Raw genomic sequence first — 19,312 nt, 5'->3', positions numbered from 1 at the left:
ATTTTTTGACTTATAATGTCGGGTAAAATGATGTTCGAAAACATCTTTTTTGCAGTATGGGCACTCTATCTTTTTCCGCTCCATTTAAATAGGGAAAATTTGAATGTGCCAAGTTTTACTATTTAGTAAAATATCTTTTTATTAAGCTGAAAAATAGCAATAATTCAGTAGATTTCTAAGGATTTTTATCAAAATTTGATAAAAATCAGCACAATTTATGGTTAAACAGCCTTTGATTCTTCTATTTAAAGAAGAAAAATTTGTTTAACTAACACTTTGAAAAGTGGAGAATTTTACTAGAATTTTACACAAATCAGCACAAATTGTAGTAAAACAGCTGTAGATTCTTCTATTTATTATAGAAAAATCTGTAAAACTAAGACTTAAAATTATTGAAAAAATAGTATAGTTATAGTAATAAAAGTACTTTTATTACTATATTGGTTTGTAGGGGGTAATTTAAATTCTATAATACTATTTTTTCAATATTTTTTTCTTTAACTTTTCCAAGATTTTTCATTAAGATTTTAATATATTTACAACAGAATTTTCGAGAAATATCGTTCACATTATCAACTTTAAAGCTAAAAATTCGCAATAATTAGAGAAATTCAGTAGATTTTCAGGATTTTTCAAAAAACTCTAGTATATGCACCTTAAGAGCTGTGGTTTTGACCCTAAAAACCGTGTTTTTAGGGTCAAAACCCGGTTTTTTGTGTATTTTGGAAGTATAGTGTTGATTTTTCACCTTAAAAGTGTAGAAGTATTAATTTTTTTCTATGTAAATGGCACTGTTACAAGAGTTGAATAAGGTTGGTGATTTAACATTCAAAGAATACAAGAAATTAATAGAATTAGAAGAAAATAAGAAATACAAAATTTTGAATCTGGAGAAAATGAAAGATAAATTCGGGTTTACAATAATTGCCGAGTTGGAAGATTATAAAGTACACTTACCGAACAGATTTTTGACTGTTTTGGATGAAAAAAAGATTAAAGAATTGAACAAAAATGAAAAATTACACTTGGTTGTTACTGGAAAGAAGACTATTAAAGATAAAGACTGTGTTACAATTAACTTCGTGGAATAAAGATTTCGAAGATTTCTGGATTTTTTCATTAAAATAGCTTAAGAAATTAGAAGCCTACAATGAACAGTAAAACAGCTATAGATTCGGTTATTTAACATTCGTGGTTTCCTGTTAGATTTCTTAGATTTGTTTATGGTTCAATGGACAGTATTTTACATTCGTGGTTTCCTGTTAGATTTCTTAGATTTGTTTATGGTTCAATGGACAGTATTTTACATTGATTTTCTGACTGTCCCAAAAGTGCGCCAGAATCGGCATATTCATATCTACTTATATATATATATATATATATATATACACACATATTCTAGTATTGCTAGATAGAGAAATACATTTCAAATAAAATAAAAGCAACAATGGGGTATTTTATTTTATATTATTTGAGCAAAAAAAATTTTTTTTATTTAAAAAGTTCCAAAACTTTTATAGTTTGTACAGCATTATTATTTTTAAATTATGACCAAATATATCACTATCTATTTATTATTTCATTTAATTATTTCATTATCATTTCATGTTAATCCAAAAAGATATAAAATATAACCAAATAACTTGAAAAATAAATTTTTTATAAACATATAACAAAACTCTTACGCTTGTAGCATTTTTAATAGGATAACTCCAGTTGAGCTGATAGTAAAAATATGTATAAGCCAATGGGTTAACCAGGCTCGAGAAGGGTTTGAAAAATGTATAATACAGACATATGTTCTAATTTATAGGCAGATAGACCATGCAGAAAGGATTACTTAAATTATTCAAGAATCATAGTAGCGATTGATATGTCCATATGACCTTCATTAGTATTATTTCTTTTTGCCAGAACTCGTCTACCTGCTTGTATATTAACATGTATCAAAGAATGATCCTCAGCCCAATTACTCACAAGACGAACTAAGCACCTAAATCTATGTGTTCAGTTTTCAGCCCACATGCAGTATTCAACTCTCTAAGATTTGCTTGTTCAATGGTAACCCAATAGCATTAAGAACAACACTCCTTTGTTTAGCTTCAGTTTTGTTTAATAATCGATCATAATTGTATATAATATCTTAATTTATTGATTGAACATTAGCAAAGCCTGTAACTCAGGCAATATTTTTCTCCTGTCTGTGCACAGGATATCTAGAGATTAAAAAATCTGTATACTACCTTTTACTACCACATTGTTGACCATTTTACAACATTATACAGAGTGTAAAAAAGTCCTGCATGGGCTTAATAATTCCCAAACAGGTACAAGCATTACAGGTAAAGCAATAAAATGTGGTACATCATTACTGCACCTATAAATGTATTTTTTTGATATTTTTGTCATGTCAGGGGGATGGCCCGCAAGGAGTCGGAAGGAAATCTTAAATGAGAGCATAGGTTGAGTAGTACATCAAATTCAAGGTCTTTATTAGTTGAGTACAATGCTGCAAATCCGACCTCAAAGGGTTGACTCTTTAAAAAGTTACGCTGGTTTAAAGTTAGAAACATTTACAATGTAGTCCTGTTCTAGATGGTTTAATATTATTGTCTTGGCTCAAGTTGTGAAAGTTAAACGTAGTAAAGGAACTGGACCTATGAAATAGTTTTGAAGGTAGTTATTGACTCTTTACATCGAATGGAGGATGGTCTACTCAACCTATACCATATCGCAGACAGATCTATAGATAACTAAAGGGTTTATTCTTGAGTAATTCACTATTTGTTATCTCATATTTAGTATTGTGTACACACATTTGCATCCTATTGAGTAGAGCAATCTATAATCAATTAAATACTTTGAATATTCAAACAACCTTCCCTATTACAATAACGTTCCCTATTAAAATGGTGGTTACAAAAAATAAAACATGCTTTAAATCCCAAAATTATTTTATTAATAATATGTATGAGATAAGAAAATAAACAAATGAAATTAGTAAGTCCTTTGCGCGTTGTCTCGGTCACGCCTCTGTCGACCCCAATCTTGGCCGGGTCGGTTGTAGTTCTGTCGGAACTGTCCTTGGTTTCCACCACGCAGGAAGAAGTTTCCTAGGATAAAAAATAATCAAGTAAAATAACTATACCTATAGATTTACTGCTTTTTCAGCTTTTCAACAAATTTGTTCCATAATTAAAAATATTAATCTAAATACAGTATTTATTATGAGAATTTATAAAATATATTATAGAGAAAACACTTATTTAATTCTGGTCTTTGTTCTACCAAAACAAACAAAAATAATTTCTTCTCAATCTTGACAACTCAACTGATATTTTTCTCACTGTATATTAGTAAAATCCAAGTAATATACTGACCTTGCTTCATCTCGAATATTCTCTCGTTGGACTCCACGAGGTTGTTGACCTTGTCGGCCAGCTGTAAGGCCAGGGACTGCAGGCGACTGGGTTCACTGCGATGCATCACCACTGTTTGGGTCGGGTCGTCTAGAGAAGCCTTTACAACACAGTTTCATTAAATTCTTGGTAAAAAATCAAATATTATTTTTTGAATTGGTACAATTATGTGACATCATTGGTGTTGCTTAAAAAATTGAATATACAATTTTATTTTTAAAAAACTACACAACTCTTTGAATGCCAACGTCCGATTCTACCGGACGTCAAAAGTTAGCTGAAAAGCGCCAACATCCGATGTTACCGGATGTTTGGGGGGAAAAAATCACTAAAATTGAAAACTTTATTTAAAAACTAATATCATATTACATTGTTCGTGAAGAACTGTTCTTTTCAAAATAAATTATTATAGTACACTTCCAATCAATTGACTTTAACAAAAATCTAGAACTCACATATAAACAATTTTGGTTGACATGGCTACCGGAAACAATGTGATATTAGTTTCTTAAATGTTGTATAACTAACTCATTCATTGTTTAGCTTTTTCAAGATTTATAGAAAAATTGAATACCCTTTCCAGTGATATGGACAAAGAAAAAAAAAAGAATTTTTTTAGATAAGTCCATTTTTGGTATTCTTAAATTTTTTATTTTATGGTAACTTTGTTATTTTATGTTAATTAGGCAGAGTTTTCATACAAAAAAACATTGATAGCTTATTAAATAATAAAACTGAAGTTTTTACTGAAACCTTGCAAAATGCCTTAAAAAGGGCTGGCACTTTTTAGTACACCCACTCAATAAGTACTTGGCACTCGAAGGGTTGAATACTAAAACTATGTTATAAGAAAGAAGATATTTTATTTTTATTTAACTGTCAATTTTATGGCATAATAATTGAAAATAATCACGTAGACGACAACCAATGTTTATTGTTCATAAGTACTTTTATTACATACTTTTGAAATCTTTTATCTTTTAAAATTTGAAGCACACCTAATTTTAAACGTAATTTATTTATATTGCCCATTCAAAGAAAACTTAACTGAACCCAGATATGATGAAAACATAAACAATAAATTTACAATATTTTCTTACCATCAACTCCTCGTTGATTATCATTTTACTGATGATGGAATGAACGCTGGACTTCTCCATCTGGAACATCTCCGAGAGAGTGGGCATGGAGATTGACGCGTACACGTGAGAGTAAGTGAACAGGTAAGTGCGCAGGGATTCTTCTTTGATGAGACGGGTCAGCATTCCTCTCACCTTATCACTCTCGTAGAACAAATCCCAAACCTACCATAGGAATTTATATTTGTTAAATTAAGGGGAAAATTATAAAAGAATTAATGTAGACTCATGACTATATTAAAACTAAGTGCAGTATTTTTGTTTTCCAATCTTTCACAGCATACAATTTTTTTAACTAGTCACCATTGGGGTGAATGTAGCGTAGAGTTAATAGAATCGTTTTAAGTGTGTAAAAATAAAGTTAAAGTGTGTGTGCTAATTTAAGTAAACGTTACAATTTTCTGGGGATTAACTCTTGGCCAATCCATCCCTCCAACAGACAAGTATCAAAAATATTGAGACACTTTCCAAAATGCTTTACCCAAAATCAATCAATTAATCAAAGTAAATTTATGTAAGCATACTGTAGTACTTTAGCTGTAGTAACAGCTTTTAGGTGTTTACAGATGAAAAAGTGTATCATAATTACAGTTTTAAGTGTGGCAAGTTTTATGACTGGACTGGTAGAATCTAGGTCAGTAGGTCTCTATTGTACTAGCAAAGAAAAAAACCCTTACCTTAGCATTCATTTTATCATTGATGATGTAGTCCTTACACACGGACCAGTTGCCGTTCCTCATGGCTTTGCTAGCGGCGACCACGTGCTCTCTCATACTCTCCGGCGGCCCGACTAGCGACTGTCTCTCACTGCTACGCAGCTGCTGGTAAAATGTCTTGGAAATCATCCTTCGACGAGCGTCAAATTCATGGGCTGCAACAAAAATGTCAATTGTTGTGTCTATAATATCCAATATAAACATATTTACAATAATTAATTTTGGTGCTTATTATCCACCAAAGGGGACGGATTCTAGTTCTTGAAACAGTATTCTATTTGGTAATATATTACACCATAGATTTGTCATCATTGGTAACTGTCTACAACTCTGTTATTCTTTTATTTACAGATGTTCATAATAGTGGTACACAATTCAGCTCTGTTCAGTGCACAAGCATCTATGTGTTTCCTTTTAAATTGACGTACATTCTTAAAAACTCATGAAATTTTCATAATTCCATTCTTAATTCTCTTTTAATGTGTATATGTATTTACGTATGTATGTGTCTGTGTAAATGTTTATGACAACTATTTATTACCATAACTTAGAATGAATGAATGTTTATTCCAGCAACTGTACATAAAATACACTTACAGTATTATCTACTACAAAAGAAAGAACAATGGGGTTGAGTTCAGATGAACTGAACCTCCTTGGTTGATCCAATTTTCTCCGTAAATATGAGAGATATTATTTTGAACAATCGACGTGAAATAGACCGGTATTTAAAGGTAACTTTACTTCTATTCAAGTCTTCCAATTTTTTTTTATTAAGATCACTTAATTCTTTACAGTTAAAGTACGGATGATTTAGACTTACCTGCCATGTAAGGGATTTCAATCAGCATGGCAGAGACCAAGTAAACGCACTCTAAAAGTTCCAAGTTGATGTGCATATGGAAGGGCATCTGTCTCTGCTTCTCCACTTTCTCTTGCTCCTTGCTTCGCTCATGTTGTCGCTGAAACATCCAAACAGTTCAGGTAATCAAAACCCCAAGTCCCAGATTACCAAGTTGTCTGCCATCCATTAAAAAATTTCAAAATTGGAGAAAATTCTTTTGCCAACAGTTATAGACAAATACAATGTCAAAGTACACACCTGCGGCAGAAGACCCTGAGCGAGCAGTTCTTTCACTTTGCCAGTCATCATCAGATCCACGAGGCAGTTGTGTGCGTCCTTGATGTTGGCGTGTCTGAATGCGCACAAGCCCAGGTGAGCCATAGTCCTGTTGTACAAAATCTGCACAAACACGTACACAGGAGTTGATTAGTATTCTTTTAATTAGGTCCATTTTACTAACACAGTGTATAATGTGTTTAGAAATGTCTTATTTCAAACCCAATAAACCGATACAACAGAGTATTAAGTTTCAAGACTCAAGGACAGAATTATCGCACAGACGAAAAACAACATGATTTTAAGAAGCCCTGTCGGGTTCTTAATGCCTACCTCATTTAATATATTTCTAACGTATTCTCATGTAGAGAATTCCAGCTTACAAGTATGAAATTGTCTTATGAGTACCTAGTAATCAGAACATTAAATCATAAGAGGTTAATTGATGTGCTTAAATATTTTCTATCCAAGCAAGCAGGCTAAAAATCCAAAATTCTTTTCTAAACCATGAGTTCTGTGGCACATTATGTTAACGGCATTATTGTATGTCCATCATTAGATGGATAATTGTAAAATTGCCAATTTATATTAATATTTTAGTTTGATCTCTTGGGTTGACTGTACATTATTTTGAAAGCTTGGAACTTCTCTTGATTTTGTGGATGATGCAACAAGCATAGCCATGCTCCTGGTATTAATGATCATTGAACAACAATTTTCTTACAATAAGCCTGTGTGCCTAGCCGTTGGTTATGGTTCAGAAGCAACTTAAAACTGTTGGTCCCATAATAAATGTTATAATTAACTTCTTTCTAATTCTTCTAACTTTAACCCTTTGCGCTCGAAGGTAGTATTTGTTATTTGTCCTTGGAGCTCGTATGGCCAGCTCTACTGGCCGCTGCCATTTTGTTGGGAGCGCGGATTAATTTTTGCTGTAATGTTATCTCAGCTCGTATGTCCAGCTGTACTGGCCAATATATAATACGTCCATAGCTCGTAAGGCCAGCACCACTGGCCACTAACCATAGCAGTTATTTTCTAATATTCTATTTGTTTCATAATGAATGGTGAGTGCTGAAACCTATCGAGCAGCTTTTGAATTAAACAACCAAGCCTTCATTTCACTTGTTTTAGCGCCAAAGCTCAGTGCAGACAGTAAGGTTATGTACGTAGTTCAGTGAACAACAATTCAGTGTGTTTGTGCTTTACTGTGTTATATTTCTTTAGGAATCAGATGTAATGTGTATTTTCTTTGTAAATAGTGAAAATGTTAGTAATAGTGTTTATTATTTGGACAGTTCAGTAGAAAAGTTATAAACAATGGATGATCTATTACGATCTGATGAAGTAAGAGACATATTGTTGGAACCTGACATTGATGATGATTGTTCGGTCCATGAGAGTGATATAGAATCCAATATAGGAGAAGAGTTTGAGAATGAACTACGAGCTGAGTTAGGTGATGATTATGAACGATGCAGATATGACGATTTAGTAATAACTTCAATTACTGAAGATGAAAGTCTTGTGGAGGAGAACACTTTTAATCCAATACAAGAAGAATTAGCTGCTGTAGGTGAGGATGTAGAAACCATTGAATTATCATCGAGACAATGGAATACAAATGACCCTAAATTTAAAAAATTTTGTATGGGCAGGTAATAACGGCTATAAACCGCCACAAGGAAAACAACCACAGACTCCCTTAGAGTTTTTTCAGCTTTTCTTTGATGATAACCTGCTGTCTGAAATTGCTAAAGAAACCAACCGGTATGCTGTAGAAAAAATCCGAATGAAAACACCACTTCCAAAACAATCTATGTGGTGGTCGTGGAAGGAAACGTCAGTACCTGAATTAAAAGCTTTTCTGGATGTTCTCATAAATATGGGAATGAATGAGAAGCCCGAGTTAGATGATTTCTTTTCAACAGACTGGGTGGACTACCAACCGTTTTTCAAAGACGTTTTTAGCAAGGAGAGATTTTTGCAATTATTTTGGAATCTCCATGTTAGTCCACCCCGTTCTGGACCAGTTGCTGGTACACTAACACGTTCAGGGAAAATCCGTAATGTGGTGGCGTATCTTGATAAAAAATTTCGAGAGTACTATACACCAAAAAATAAAGTTAGTGTAGATGAAAGCACAGTTGGCCACAAAGGAAGAGTAATATTTAAAGTGTATAATAAGGAAAAGCCCATAAAATGGGGGATTAAAGTTTTTGTGCTATCCGAATCAAAATCAGGATACATATGCACGATAGAGCCTTACTTTGGAAAAAATACAATGGCACGTATGCCAAGACCGGACTTAGGTGCTACCAGCCGCATAGTCCTACATCTGATTGACAAGCTACAATCTTCCTATCAAGATTTAGAAGGCCTGCATGTATTTACGGATCGCTTCTACACAAACCTTGATCTTGCAAAAGCTCTCTATGATATGAAAATACATATCACTGGCACCATAATGACTAACAGAAAAGGCTTGCCAGAAGAAATACGATCAAATAAGAAAAACAAAGCTGGTAAACTGAAATTAAAGAAAGGTGATATCAAAAGTTTCAGAAAAGAAGACAAATACAATGTTCTTTTATGACAAGATACCAAGTTCGTGTCTATGTGCAGTACGCTATACGACAATTCAACCAAGGAAGTGACTCATGTGAAGAAAAATGGACAAGTTGAAGTAGTTGAAAAGCCAGCCGTCATTTGTAAATATAATAAATCAATGGGGGGGTGTTGATCTGGCAGATCAGTATATATCGAGCTATTTATTTACACGAAAGTCAACCAAGTGGTGGAGGAAAATTTCCTTCTGGCTCCTCGAAACAGCTGTTGTGAATTCCTTCGTACTTTACAATAAACAAGAAGAAAAAACAGTGCGCCAAAGAAAATATCGTAAAATGTTAGTAAAAGATTTAGTAGGAGATACCAGAAACACGAGAAAACGAGGAAGGCCTACAAGTATAGAAGAAGAAGAGAGGTTGAATGGAAAGCTTCACCTACCATACCCACTTGATGGCGGAAAGACGAAAGACTGCGCAGTATGCAGTGATAGAAGGGCTGGCAAAGAAAGAAAACGTAGTAAATTTTACTGCAAGACTTGTGCTAGCCAACCCGGACTACACATCGGTGGATGTTTTGAAAAATTTCATTCCGTAAAAAAATTTTAAAGACTAAGAAAATTGTAAAATAGTTGTGACTGTGTATATAGTAATAAACGTAGAACTGTAATGACATTTATTTTCTTACACTTGTTAACAATATTAATGTAAGATTTATATTTCCTAAATTCATGCTTATCTTAGTATTAGAAAGTTTATATAAAAGTAAATTTTAAATTAGCCTATAATTCTTCTCTAAACAGTTAATCTTAGTATTAGAAAGTTTATATAAAAGTAAATTTTAAATTAGCCTATAATTCTTCTCTAAACATTGACTGTGCAAATGAGACAAATGGCGTGTAGTGGGCCTATATGCTGAAATGATAGAAGAGATGGAAAATAGAGAAAATCTAGAAAATTTTACTAGAAGACGTGTGCTAACTATTCTTGACTACATGTAGGTATGTATTTTTAAAAGTTTAATTCCATAAAAAAATGTATAGACTAAGAAAAATGTAAAATAGTTTATGTTTGAGTGTAACATAAATGTAAAGGCATACTTTATAACATTTTATTTACATATCTTTGTTAAAAATATACGTTTAAGAGTTAAAATTTCTAAATGTAAGTTTATCTTTGTAATAGAAATATTCATTAAAAATAAATTTTTAATTATTTTTCAATTCTTCTTTAAACATTTTAAATTACTATGCAAATAACGCGGAGGAAATTGAAAAATAATTCCGATCTGGCGAGGCAAACAACAAATATGGCCGCCGAGCTGTCAATAAAAGAAGCGCGGCCAGCAGTATTGGCCATACAAGCTGCGAGGACAAACTACGGCAAAACTAACACGAGGTGTCTGCAACCTTGGTGTGGCCAGTACTGCTGGCCTTTCGAGCGCATAGGGTTAAGTTTAATCAGTAAATAAAATAAGTGCTTCTTTAACTGTACCATTTCCTCTCACCATGTAACATTGTGTTTGTCCATGTTACAACAAAATTAATAAAAATAAAAAAAGACTAATCACAAATGTGTGTTATAGATAAAATTAAGATAAAAACAAGTTTATATTTAACTGGCATAACATTTACAGCAATTAGTGTTGAAAGAGTTCTTATGATTTGTTATTGTATCTTAATTCAATTGTACATATCAACAAATAACTTTAATCTTTGTTGAAAACAGTGTAAAGAATTAATCTGCACTAAACTTACTAAGCCCAAAGATACGGACACAGTCTCACACGTTATATAGTACATGAAGAAGCTGACCTGTGTGGAGGGGTCCGAGTGTTGGATGGTCTCCTGAAGATGAGACATGAGGATGAGGTCACGGGCCTGGAACCAGTTGTCGTGCAGGGCGTGGTGGTACACGTGGGACAGTATGGCTCGGGTACGTAACCGGTCAGTAGTGTCACGGTCGTACACGTATTTGCACAATCGGTCCATCACTTGCACACTGGTCACTGCGTCAGACGGCAACTCACCCTGGACAACAGTAAACGTTAACATTCAACTGGAAGTGCAAAGTATTTTTACATTATTTTAAAAATATATTAAACAGGTTTTAACCCTTCCCACGCCGTAGACAGATATATCAGAATGGTAGACTTTGAACAAAACATCAAACACGAGTATATTCTATCAGATATTACACATTATGTCTCTTAACCAATCCCAAGATTTTTGTGTGGGGATCTGCCAGATTCCCAGCTCTTGGTGCTGAGGTATCTGCACCAGTCCCAGCCACATTTTACTAGAAGTGTAGACGTTAGCTAAAAATTGCATAGAATTTTCATTTATTGATGAAAATTAATGTAGTTTTTACTTCCCAAAGTACACTGTATTGCACGCTTTAAAATAAACTTTTGTAATCATACACAAAAAAGTTTTTGTAAAAAAAGTGTTACTTACAAAAAAATAATTCCTAAATTTGGCATTTCCAATGGTAAGGAGAAGCCTCAAAAAATTCCTAGGTCAAAAACAATATGTTTTTTTATTATTACACATAAAATTTAAGTAGAACCCAAGTTTTCATGGCAATATATTTATAAATAGCTGAGATAATATCAAAAGAAAAAAAAGATGTAACATGGCCAAACAGCCATCTAAATCAAACTAAAACATAGTTGACACATTGAATAAAAAGTATCGATAGTTACTGTAACTTTGTAGGTCGGTTCATTACGAGTACTCTGATATAATAATTATAGTTATACTGCAATTTATTATATTCGAAAAATATTTTTTTTCCGAACGTCCTAAAAATAGGACATTTGGATCATACGCGATTTCATGTGACGTCCTAAAATAAGGACGTTGGGATCGAAAGGGTTAAGAGAGTTTTTTAGTACACAAAAGACCTTGGAAATGGCAGGTGTATGCTCTGTGCTTATCACCACCCCAGATTGATAAGGAAATATTTATAGAGACATTCACTCCATTTAAACATGGCTCTAATAACTAGTGGTTTATATAATTTATCAGTTTTATAAGTTTGCACCAAGAATTTGAACTTAGTTCAAATTTACAGTATAATAAATTGTTATTTTCAGATTTTTTATCAATAGATATACTAATTTTAACTAAAATTCCATGTTCAATATTTTTGTATTTATCTCTTATAGCATATTTATAATAAAAAATTAGCTTCGAGTTAAAGAAAAATATATTTTATAGATGTCTTGGTGTTATAGGGAAATCAATGGATTTATTAGCGGCGTGCGAAGGGTTATAAGTTTTTATATTGGCAGACATAATAATACACACATAATAATATTATTTCTTCAAAACATACATGTTTCTTCACCATGGTTTTTATTTATTAATTACAGTATTAACTGATGAGTTGCTACGGCCATAAATATCTTAGTATTTACATAGCCCCAGAGAAGGCTACTCTAAAAAAATTTTAATTTTTTTGTTATGTATATGGTCTTATCAAAAGTATTGTAAGGATTTTAAATTTAAAATTATGTATGTATAATATAGTTCTTTTGTTTTGACAAAACTTATTATCTTTAATGTATTTAAGCTTTATAAGCTCACCTTCTTCTGCTTTAGGACTTGAGGATCAAATTTGTAGTAAAGATGTTCAATTTTGCGCAGGTAGATCCGACACAGTTCAGACGGGTTGCCTTGGCGTTCCAAAAACTCTTGGACTTTGTCGATAATTTTTGAAACACGTTTTTCATCAGACAGTCTGAAAAATAATTCAAATCGTTGAGATGAGGTCAACAATATAACAGTCATATTTTACTGTCAAGTACATGTTAAAAATAAATATAAACTGAAAAAATTTTAGAAGAGTGTAACTGAGTCATAATTATATAGATAGAAGGGTGTTGTAAATGTTTGCATTGTCAATCAAAAATGTATTTTCACACTAAAATTACTAATTGAGCTATGGTTTTAAAAGTGCATAGCTTCTGTTTACTTAGAAAACAATGTCTCTTAAGCCCTCTATATATGGTAAGTTCTAACTCTTTAGACAAAACTAGTCAATCGCATTTTCACAAATTTTGTAGGTGATGTCATTAAAAATGGATTTTTCCTCTGTTGGCTACTGGACTGTAAAAACACACGCCAAACTGTAACTTGTGATAGATACTGGAGTTTTCATGAATCAGTCTTAGATTTTTACCTCCCTAAAAGTGAAACTCTCTCTTATACGACTAACCGCTGAAATGAACCACTTAAAAACTTTTCAAAGGTTTCTTTGATAAATTTCCTTGACCTTTTAAATGTGTTCACTCACCTCTGAACATACTCATTACTGTGGGGATCACATTCCTTGAGGAGCTTGGTGAACTCCTCGTCCAGTCTCTCCAGCACGGTGAGTACACAGCCTCTCAGCTTGTAGGGGGGGCTGTCGAGCTTCTCCCCCTCCTCTGTGATGTTCTCACCGATTGTGATGTCAGTGGACGCCAACAACATGTCCAGACACTCCGAGATCCTCTCCAGTAACCTAGACACAAGACATGATGAGTGGAGAGTTTGCAAAAAAAGAAATAGACAGGAGAAAAGAGACAGAAAGAGTATGAAAAAACTAGAGTAGAAGAGACATTCTTACATAGTATTAGGTACTTTAACTTCAACATATTTCTGTAGGTAAGAAACAGTGTATTATCTGCAGCTCTAATGGTTGAATCTCATTCATCTAGACCTGCATGTACAGTAATCATAGCCCTCACAAAAAAGAAAACAAGTTGATCCAGATGATATTAGTAGCTAGTAAAGATAAATGGTAGTCATTATTTTCTTAGAATAAAAGTTCATTATATCTTTTATAATGACAGTATTTAAAATTCATTACATCTACAGTATTATACACTTTAATAAGGCTGATTATTTTCATTAATATCATGAATATATTCATCTAGTAATCTTCAGTCATATTTTCTATCTACTTCTGATAAAAATTAATCAGAGATAGTTCTTCACAAAATGTAAATACAATGTATTTTATGCTGTTTGGTGTAGTCTAAGAGTCTCTATAATTTTTGTTGTTATGATGGTTACAATCTATACACTTGTATACTAACCACTTAGGATAAAATTACAAATAAGAAAAATCTGGGTTTGATTGGGAAATCACACTAATCACTATTTGCGAAATACCATAAGTCTACATGTTCCGACACATCATGCCCTCACTGCTACTCTTGTGTTAAAACGTTTTCAGTCACATGACTGATTATTGTTTATTTCTTCTTGCCTACAGAATACTTACTGCTCTCTGGTGGTTATTGTCAGTACTATGATGACTGAAACATTGCTTGGCAAGTGTCTCAGCCTAATTACAACTTTGGTTCAACATCGAGAGCACATGTTTACATCAACATATTAGCTCGTGTCTAACAGCAATTTATTAGTGCAGTGTGTTATTTGTGACAGTTTTTATGATTTTTTATTTTAGAGAGTGGGGCAATTATGGCTGATAGTCATAATAACAAAAGTGAAATGAGACAACTTCTTGAAGAACACAGTTCACAGTTAGACAACAAACACACCTGGTTGTTGAAAGATGACGGTCGGTTTGGGAAACTGGCAAGTCTACTTCTGTTCAAGGGGCAAGTTGGGTTAAACAGTTTATACCCTCTAATAGAAGTAGGTACGTATAAAGATATACGTACAGTGATATTTTAACCCTTATAACGTCACAGACGCCGTATGGCGCATAGACAAACTATCTCCAAACGGCAAAGACGCGGTACGGCGCATCGACACAAAACTGCGTCTACAGCAAATTTAAGTTCCTTAATCCGATCAACGTCACTAACGGTATTCGTCAACCATGTGTGTGGGTTATTGACCTATGTCAAGTGTCAAAATATAGCTGTCGCGTTACGTCTAGACACTCTCCCCGCCACACGGCACAGACGCCGTACAGCGCGCGTGCTTTTGTTTGCAGTTTGGCTTCAGGTAGTGCGTGTCTAACCATCGCTGAGTCGGTTTCCTTCGTCGTGTTTTCTGTTTATACGGTTTTTTATTTATTAAAAGTATTGATATCTTAGATTTAGTGTTTTTAGTGTCATTTTAGTGTTTAGTGTCACCTATTTAGTGTTCAGGTACTTCGGGATTATACCGACCACACCAGTATGAAGAACACAAAAATATAAATTTATAGCTAAACAAACATAATAGAACGAAAAAACAACTCTTTAATTACAAAATTACAAGCATTTCCAGGCATTGTGATCGGTATTGTTGTCGCTGTTATCGTATCTTTCTCGAGAATCCCGATTACGACAGTCCACGCGGCATCACATGATTTGCGCGGTACATAATTGCCTTTCCATTACAATTCAATTTATATTTCTGATCAGATCCTCTAGAATTTGATATTTTACTGATAGGTACTATCTCGAGGGATGTTTTTCTTTCGTTGACATCAGCGAGAAGGCATGGCACTCGCATTTTGGGTGGCGGAGTATGATCAAGAATAAAAACAAGTTTTGAGTGTTTTTTTCAATAAAGAGTTTAGTTTTAGTTTGATCATGTTTGTTTTTATTGAATTTTTTGTGTTTGGAGAAATGTAGAGGTAAAACACGGAAGTACAACAAAGCGACGCACCAGCTGAACGGGCGGCGAGACTCTACAATCACGTTATCTACTAGACCGCTTGACTTTGACCTCTGTCTGAGGATGGGGAGGGGTTTGCGATAAGACAATTCCTGTTTTATATTGACGAAATATTGTTCTACGCTAATCTAATAATCAGTAGAAGCAAAATGTCAAATAATGATTCATGTCTGGGTGTGGTCGGTATAATTCCAAAGTACCGTGTTCATTATTAGTGATAAATAACATGTCTCGTAACATTGACGATCCTGAGTACAGTGACTTTATAATTTTAAAATTTTTACTTTTTTATACTTACCATAATTATAGAAAGTAAAAATAAAAATGAACTTTACACATTTAAAATTTTTTTTTTTAATATTGTGCCGTTTGCTGGAAGTCGTGAAAAGATATACTGACATTATAAGGGTTAAAACTGGCTATATCATTGATCACCAATGGAAAAGACAGTGAAATTGACAAAACAGAAGATTAGGCAAACCAATTTTTATTTGAAGTATAAGCAGTTTTTGGAACAGCACGCTGACATTAACAATCTAACGTTGAACACTACGCATTGGCCGTGCCACAACTTTCGCTCTCAACCCGTCTACAGCTACTAAGGGATTAAAGCCATTAAGTGAATTAATTAATGCTGTTTACATGTACAAGCTTGAATGTGTATCACAATGTTTGATGCAAATATCAAACTTGGAAAGGATCAAGATAATGAAAAAAAGCTTTTTAAGCTCAAACCCACAACCTTGTCCTTTTTGTACTCAAGGAGTTCATATTTTGTATAATGCATTATCAGAAATTCACTATATAAGCAATAACTTAATTAAACTTAAACTGAAACTCTGTGATACTGATCATTGGGAATCCATTAAAATTCAGTTAAAAAACCATAAATACTTACTTGGCCCAATACTCCGGTTTCATGGCATCAGACACCTTAGGATTGTAGTCGAAGATGGAAGACACGATGGCAAGCTTGATCTTGATGGCGATGGCCAGCCCGAGGTGGTGCTGGTCAGCCACAGCCTGCAGCTCGTGCAGTAACTCTATCTGCTCACGCCTGTCCGTGCGTTTCTTGCCGCGCGCTGCCACGATCTCACTCAGTTTCTTCACCACCACGTTTATGTCAATCTCTGCATCCTTGGCAAACATCTTTGGCTTCTCCTGTAAAGAGGCGGATTGAGCTCTTGAGTAAGTTTGTTCCTTCGAAATAAACTCCTTAACAACTGATTCAAATTGGCTCAATTTTCGAATATTATTTTATATCTTGTTTCAATCAACATAATGTTTTGTCAAGCAATATTTTTTTAAATGGCTTGTATAATACAACATTGTAAACAGTAAAAATATGTTTACTGCATTGGTTGTAGTAATGAACACTTTTTTATCATAAAATGTGTATACACCTGAAACTATATTTACTGTTTAGTACAAGTATATATCACTTAGATTACCGATGGAATAGCAACTCCGCCTTTAACAGTCTCCCATGTTCCTTCACCATCATCTTCATTCTCTTGGCGCAACTTCTTGCTTCGTTCTTTCTCTTTACGCTCCTTTTTCTTTTCTTTCTTCTCTTCTTCCTCTCTGTCAGTATTCCTATTAAACACACACATAATTGTTAGTAAATGATAATATGTTTTACTAATATTATCATACAATAAAACTAACATAGCCATATTAATACGTCTTAGTAATAAAAAACATTAAAAAATACAAATGACAAAACATTAGGCTTTACCTTGTTGCAAAATGTGAAATTTACGTTTCGGATATCAATACGCCAATGTACTCACATATCTAAAACCTCTCTAAGCATAATATAACACAATCCAAATGTACTCACTTTTTCAGAAAGCGTTCCCGAATGCTGGTGTACTGAGTCTCATCGTCACTACTCTCAGAACTGCTCTGCGAGTCACTGCCCCAGTCTATAGAGTCGTCACTTCCTTCATCGTCATCTCCAGCAGCTGCACTGGCTCCCTGCATGTCACAACATGTCTTTACATCCCAGTTAAAACCTCAACTCACAATGTACAAACATCTCAGTCCGTTTATCTCTGCACTTTTTACACCCTCATTGGTTTACAAAAGGAAAAGTCATCAAAATTAAATTTCACAAAGGTAAAAAATACAAAGTAATGTCTTGTTATGAGGGATAAAAAGTTAATATCTAGTTTTTATGTATTAATTTTTTATAAAAAAGACTTTTATAGAAGTGTAATTGTAAATAAATTAAATGATTATGGTTTAATTGGAAATACAAATACCTTTATAAATACTTGCAAACATTATTTATTGGGTAACAATATGATTTAGAAATAATTTCTTTTAGTGTTATATTCTTATGCATAGTAGAAGTTTGTTTGCAATTTTTGCCATGTTATCGTAATGTTATAAGTGTTATCTATTGTTTGTTATACATGTTATGTAATAGTCAATAGTCAAACTACTTTATTCTGTAATATGTACAAGGTACAAAGAATAGCGTCACTACAATGAAACTAAATACTAATATTAATTTTAAAATACAAGTCAAAAAATACAATCGTAACATCTTAACAATTTATCTTCAATCCTTCTTTAAATGAATTAATTGGTTTTTTTATTGAAATATTCCTCGAAAGAATATAGATAAATTAGTTACATAATCCTTGACTTCTTTTTTAAATTTTAACAGATATGTTTCCATTATAAATTTTGTTGGTAAATTATGTAAATATCTAACACCTCTGTAATATGTTTTCTTTTTGTAAAATTCGAGATTGTGTTGATCGACATGTCTATTAAAACGAGTATTATATGTATGTTTATTTTAAATTGTTTTACATAAATTATTGATTCAAAATATATGTAAACCATATACTGTCAGAATTCCAAGTTCAGAAAAAATATGTTTAACAGAATCTGTATATCTTAAATTTTTCATGATTCTCAAAATTCTTTTTGTAGGACCAAAAGCCTATCTAAATTACTTATTGTTGTTGCTCCATAAATGCTTATTCCGTAAGCTAAATGTGAATGGATCAATCAATCAATCAATCAAATATCTTTATTCATTTGAATACATCAAGTGTACAAGAATAGTGTCAAAATGCCATCATACATATGGCCAATCTTATTACTAAAAATATTTGCTAGTTTGGTCTTTTTAATGACATGAATTCCTCCAACGAGTATAAACTAAGGCTTATAATATACTTTTTTAATTTGGCTTTAAAAATATTAATATCATTTTCCTTTATCAAAGAGAAAATATATTAATTTCAGTGTATGTAAATTACTAATTTTTGCCATTTGTCACAATGCATATAGACCAGTAGACATCTTCTTAGTAACATGATCTACATGTTTATCTAAAGGTAAATTTTTATCTATTATAAGTCCTAAAAACTTTGTGTGGTTTACTTGTTTAAGTCTGTTATTGTCTAGAAAAATGTCACAGTTTAAATTTGATCTGGCTTGCTTTGTAGAAAAAGAAATATAATTAGATTTATCTGAATTTAATAAAAGATTATTTTTGTCAAAAAAATCCTTAATCCTACTTAGACCAATATATGATGAAATTTCAATATTCTCAAGCTTCTGAAAGAAATAGAATTGGAAATATTCAAACCATTCAAATACTCAATATGTGAATATGAATTGATCGTTAATAAAAATAATCGTTATTCATGTTAGTATTATAACTAAATAATTTCAAAAAATGAATTACTTCAGAATTCAAATAT

At 32.8% G+C, this 19,312-nt stretch overlaps 1 protein-coding gene across 1 annotated transcript in view; it reads right to left on the bottom strand.

The window, feature by feature from the left end:
* Positions 1 to 2,936: 2,936 nt before the first annotated feature.
* LOC124361749 (eukaryotic translation initiation factor 3 subunit C) overlaps positions 2,937 to 19,312 on the bottom strand; it is a 35,529-nt gene continuing 19,153 nt past the window's right edge. Inside the window, exons 7-18 of the mRNA XM_046815710.1 lie at positions 17,428 to 17,564; positions 17,036 to 17,180; positions 16,483 to 16,745; positions 13,258 to 13,467; positions 12,549 to 12,702; positions 10,773 to 10,988; positions 6,377 to 6,517; positions 6,098 to 6,236; positions 5,236 to 5,429; positions 4,520 to 4,723; positions 3,381 to 3,519; positions 2,937 to 3,113 (exon numbers count right to left, since the gene is read on the bottom strand). Coding sequence (XP_046671666.1) covers positions 2,998 to 3,113; positions 3,381 to 3,519; positions 4,520 to 4,723; positions 5,236 to 5,429; positions 6,098 to 6,236; positions 6,377 to 6,517; positions 10,773 to 10,988; positions 12,549 to 12,702; positions 13,258 to 13,467; positions 16,483 to 16,745; positions 17,036 to 17,180; positions 17,428 to 17,564 — 2,058 coding nt within the window. The 3' untranslated portion in view covers positions 2,937 to 2,997. The remainder of the gene's footprint in view (positions 3,114 to 3,380; positions 3,520 to 4,519; positions 4,724 to 5,235; positions 5,430 to 6,097; positions 6,237 to 6,376; positions 6,518 to 10,772; positions 10,989 to 12,548; positions 12,703 to 13,257; positions 13,468 to 16,482; positions 16,746 to 17,035; positions 17,181 to 17,427; positions 17,565 to 19,312) is intronic.

This window comes from Homalodisca vitripennis, chromosome 5 (assembly GCF_021130785.1).
Source record: "Homalodisca vitripennis isolate AUS2020 chromosome 5, UT_GWSS_2.1, whole genome shotgun sequence".
Taxonomy (NCBI): Eukaryota; Metazoa; Arthropoda; class Insecta; order Hemiptera; family Cicadellidae; genus Homalodisca; species Homalodisca vitripennis.
Note: the sequence above shows the minus strand (reverse complement) of the source record. Positions and strands in the feature narration are given on the sequence as shown.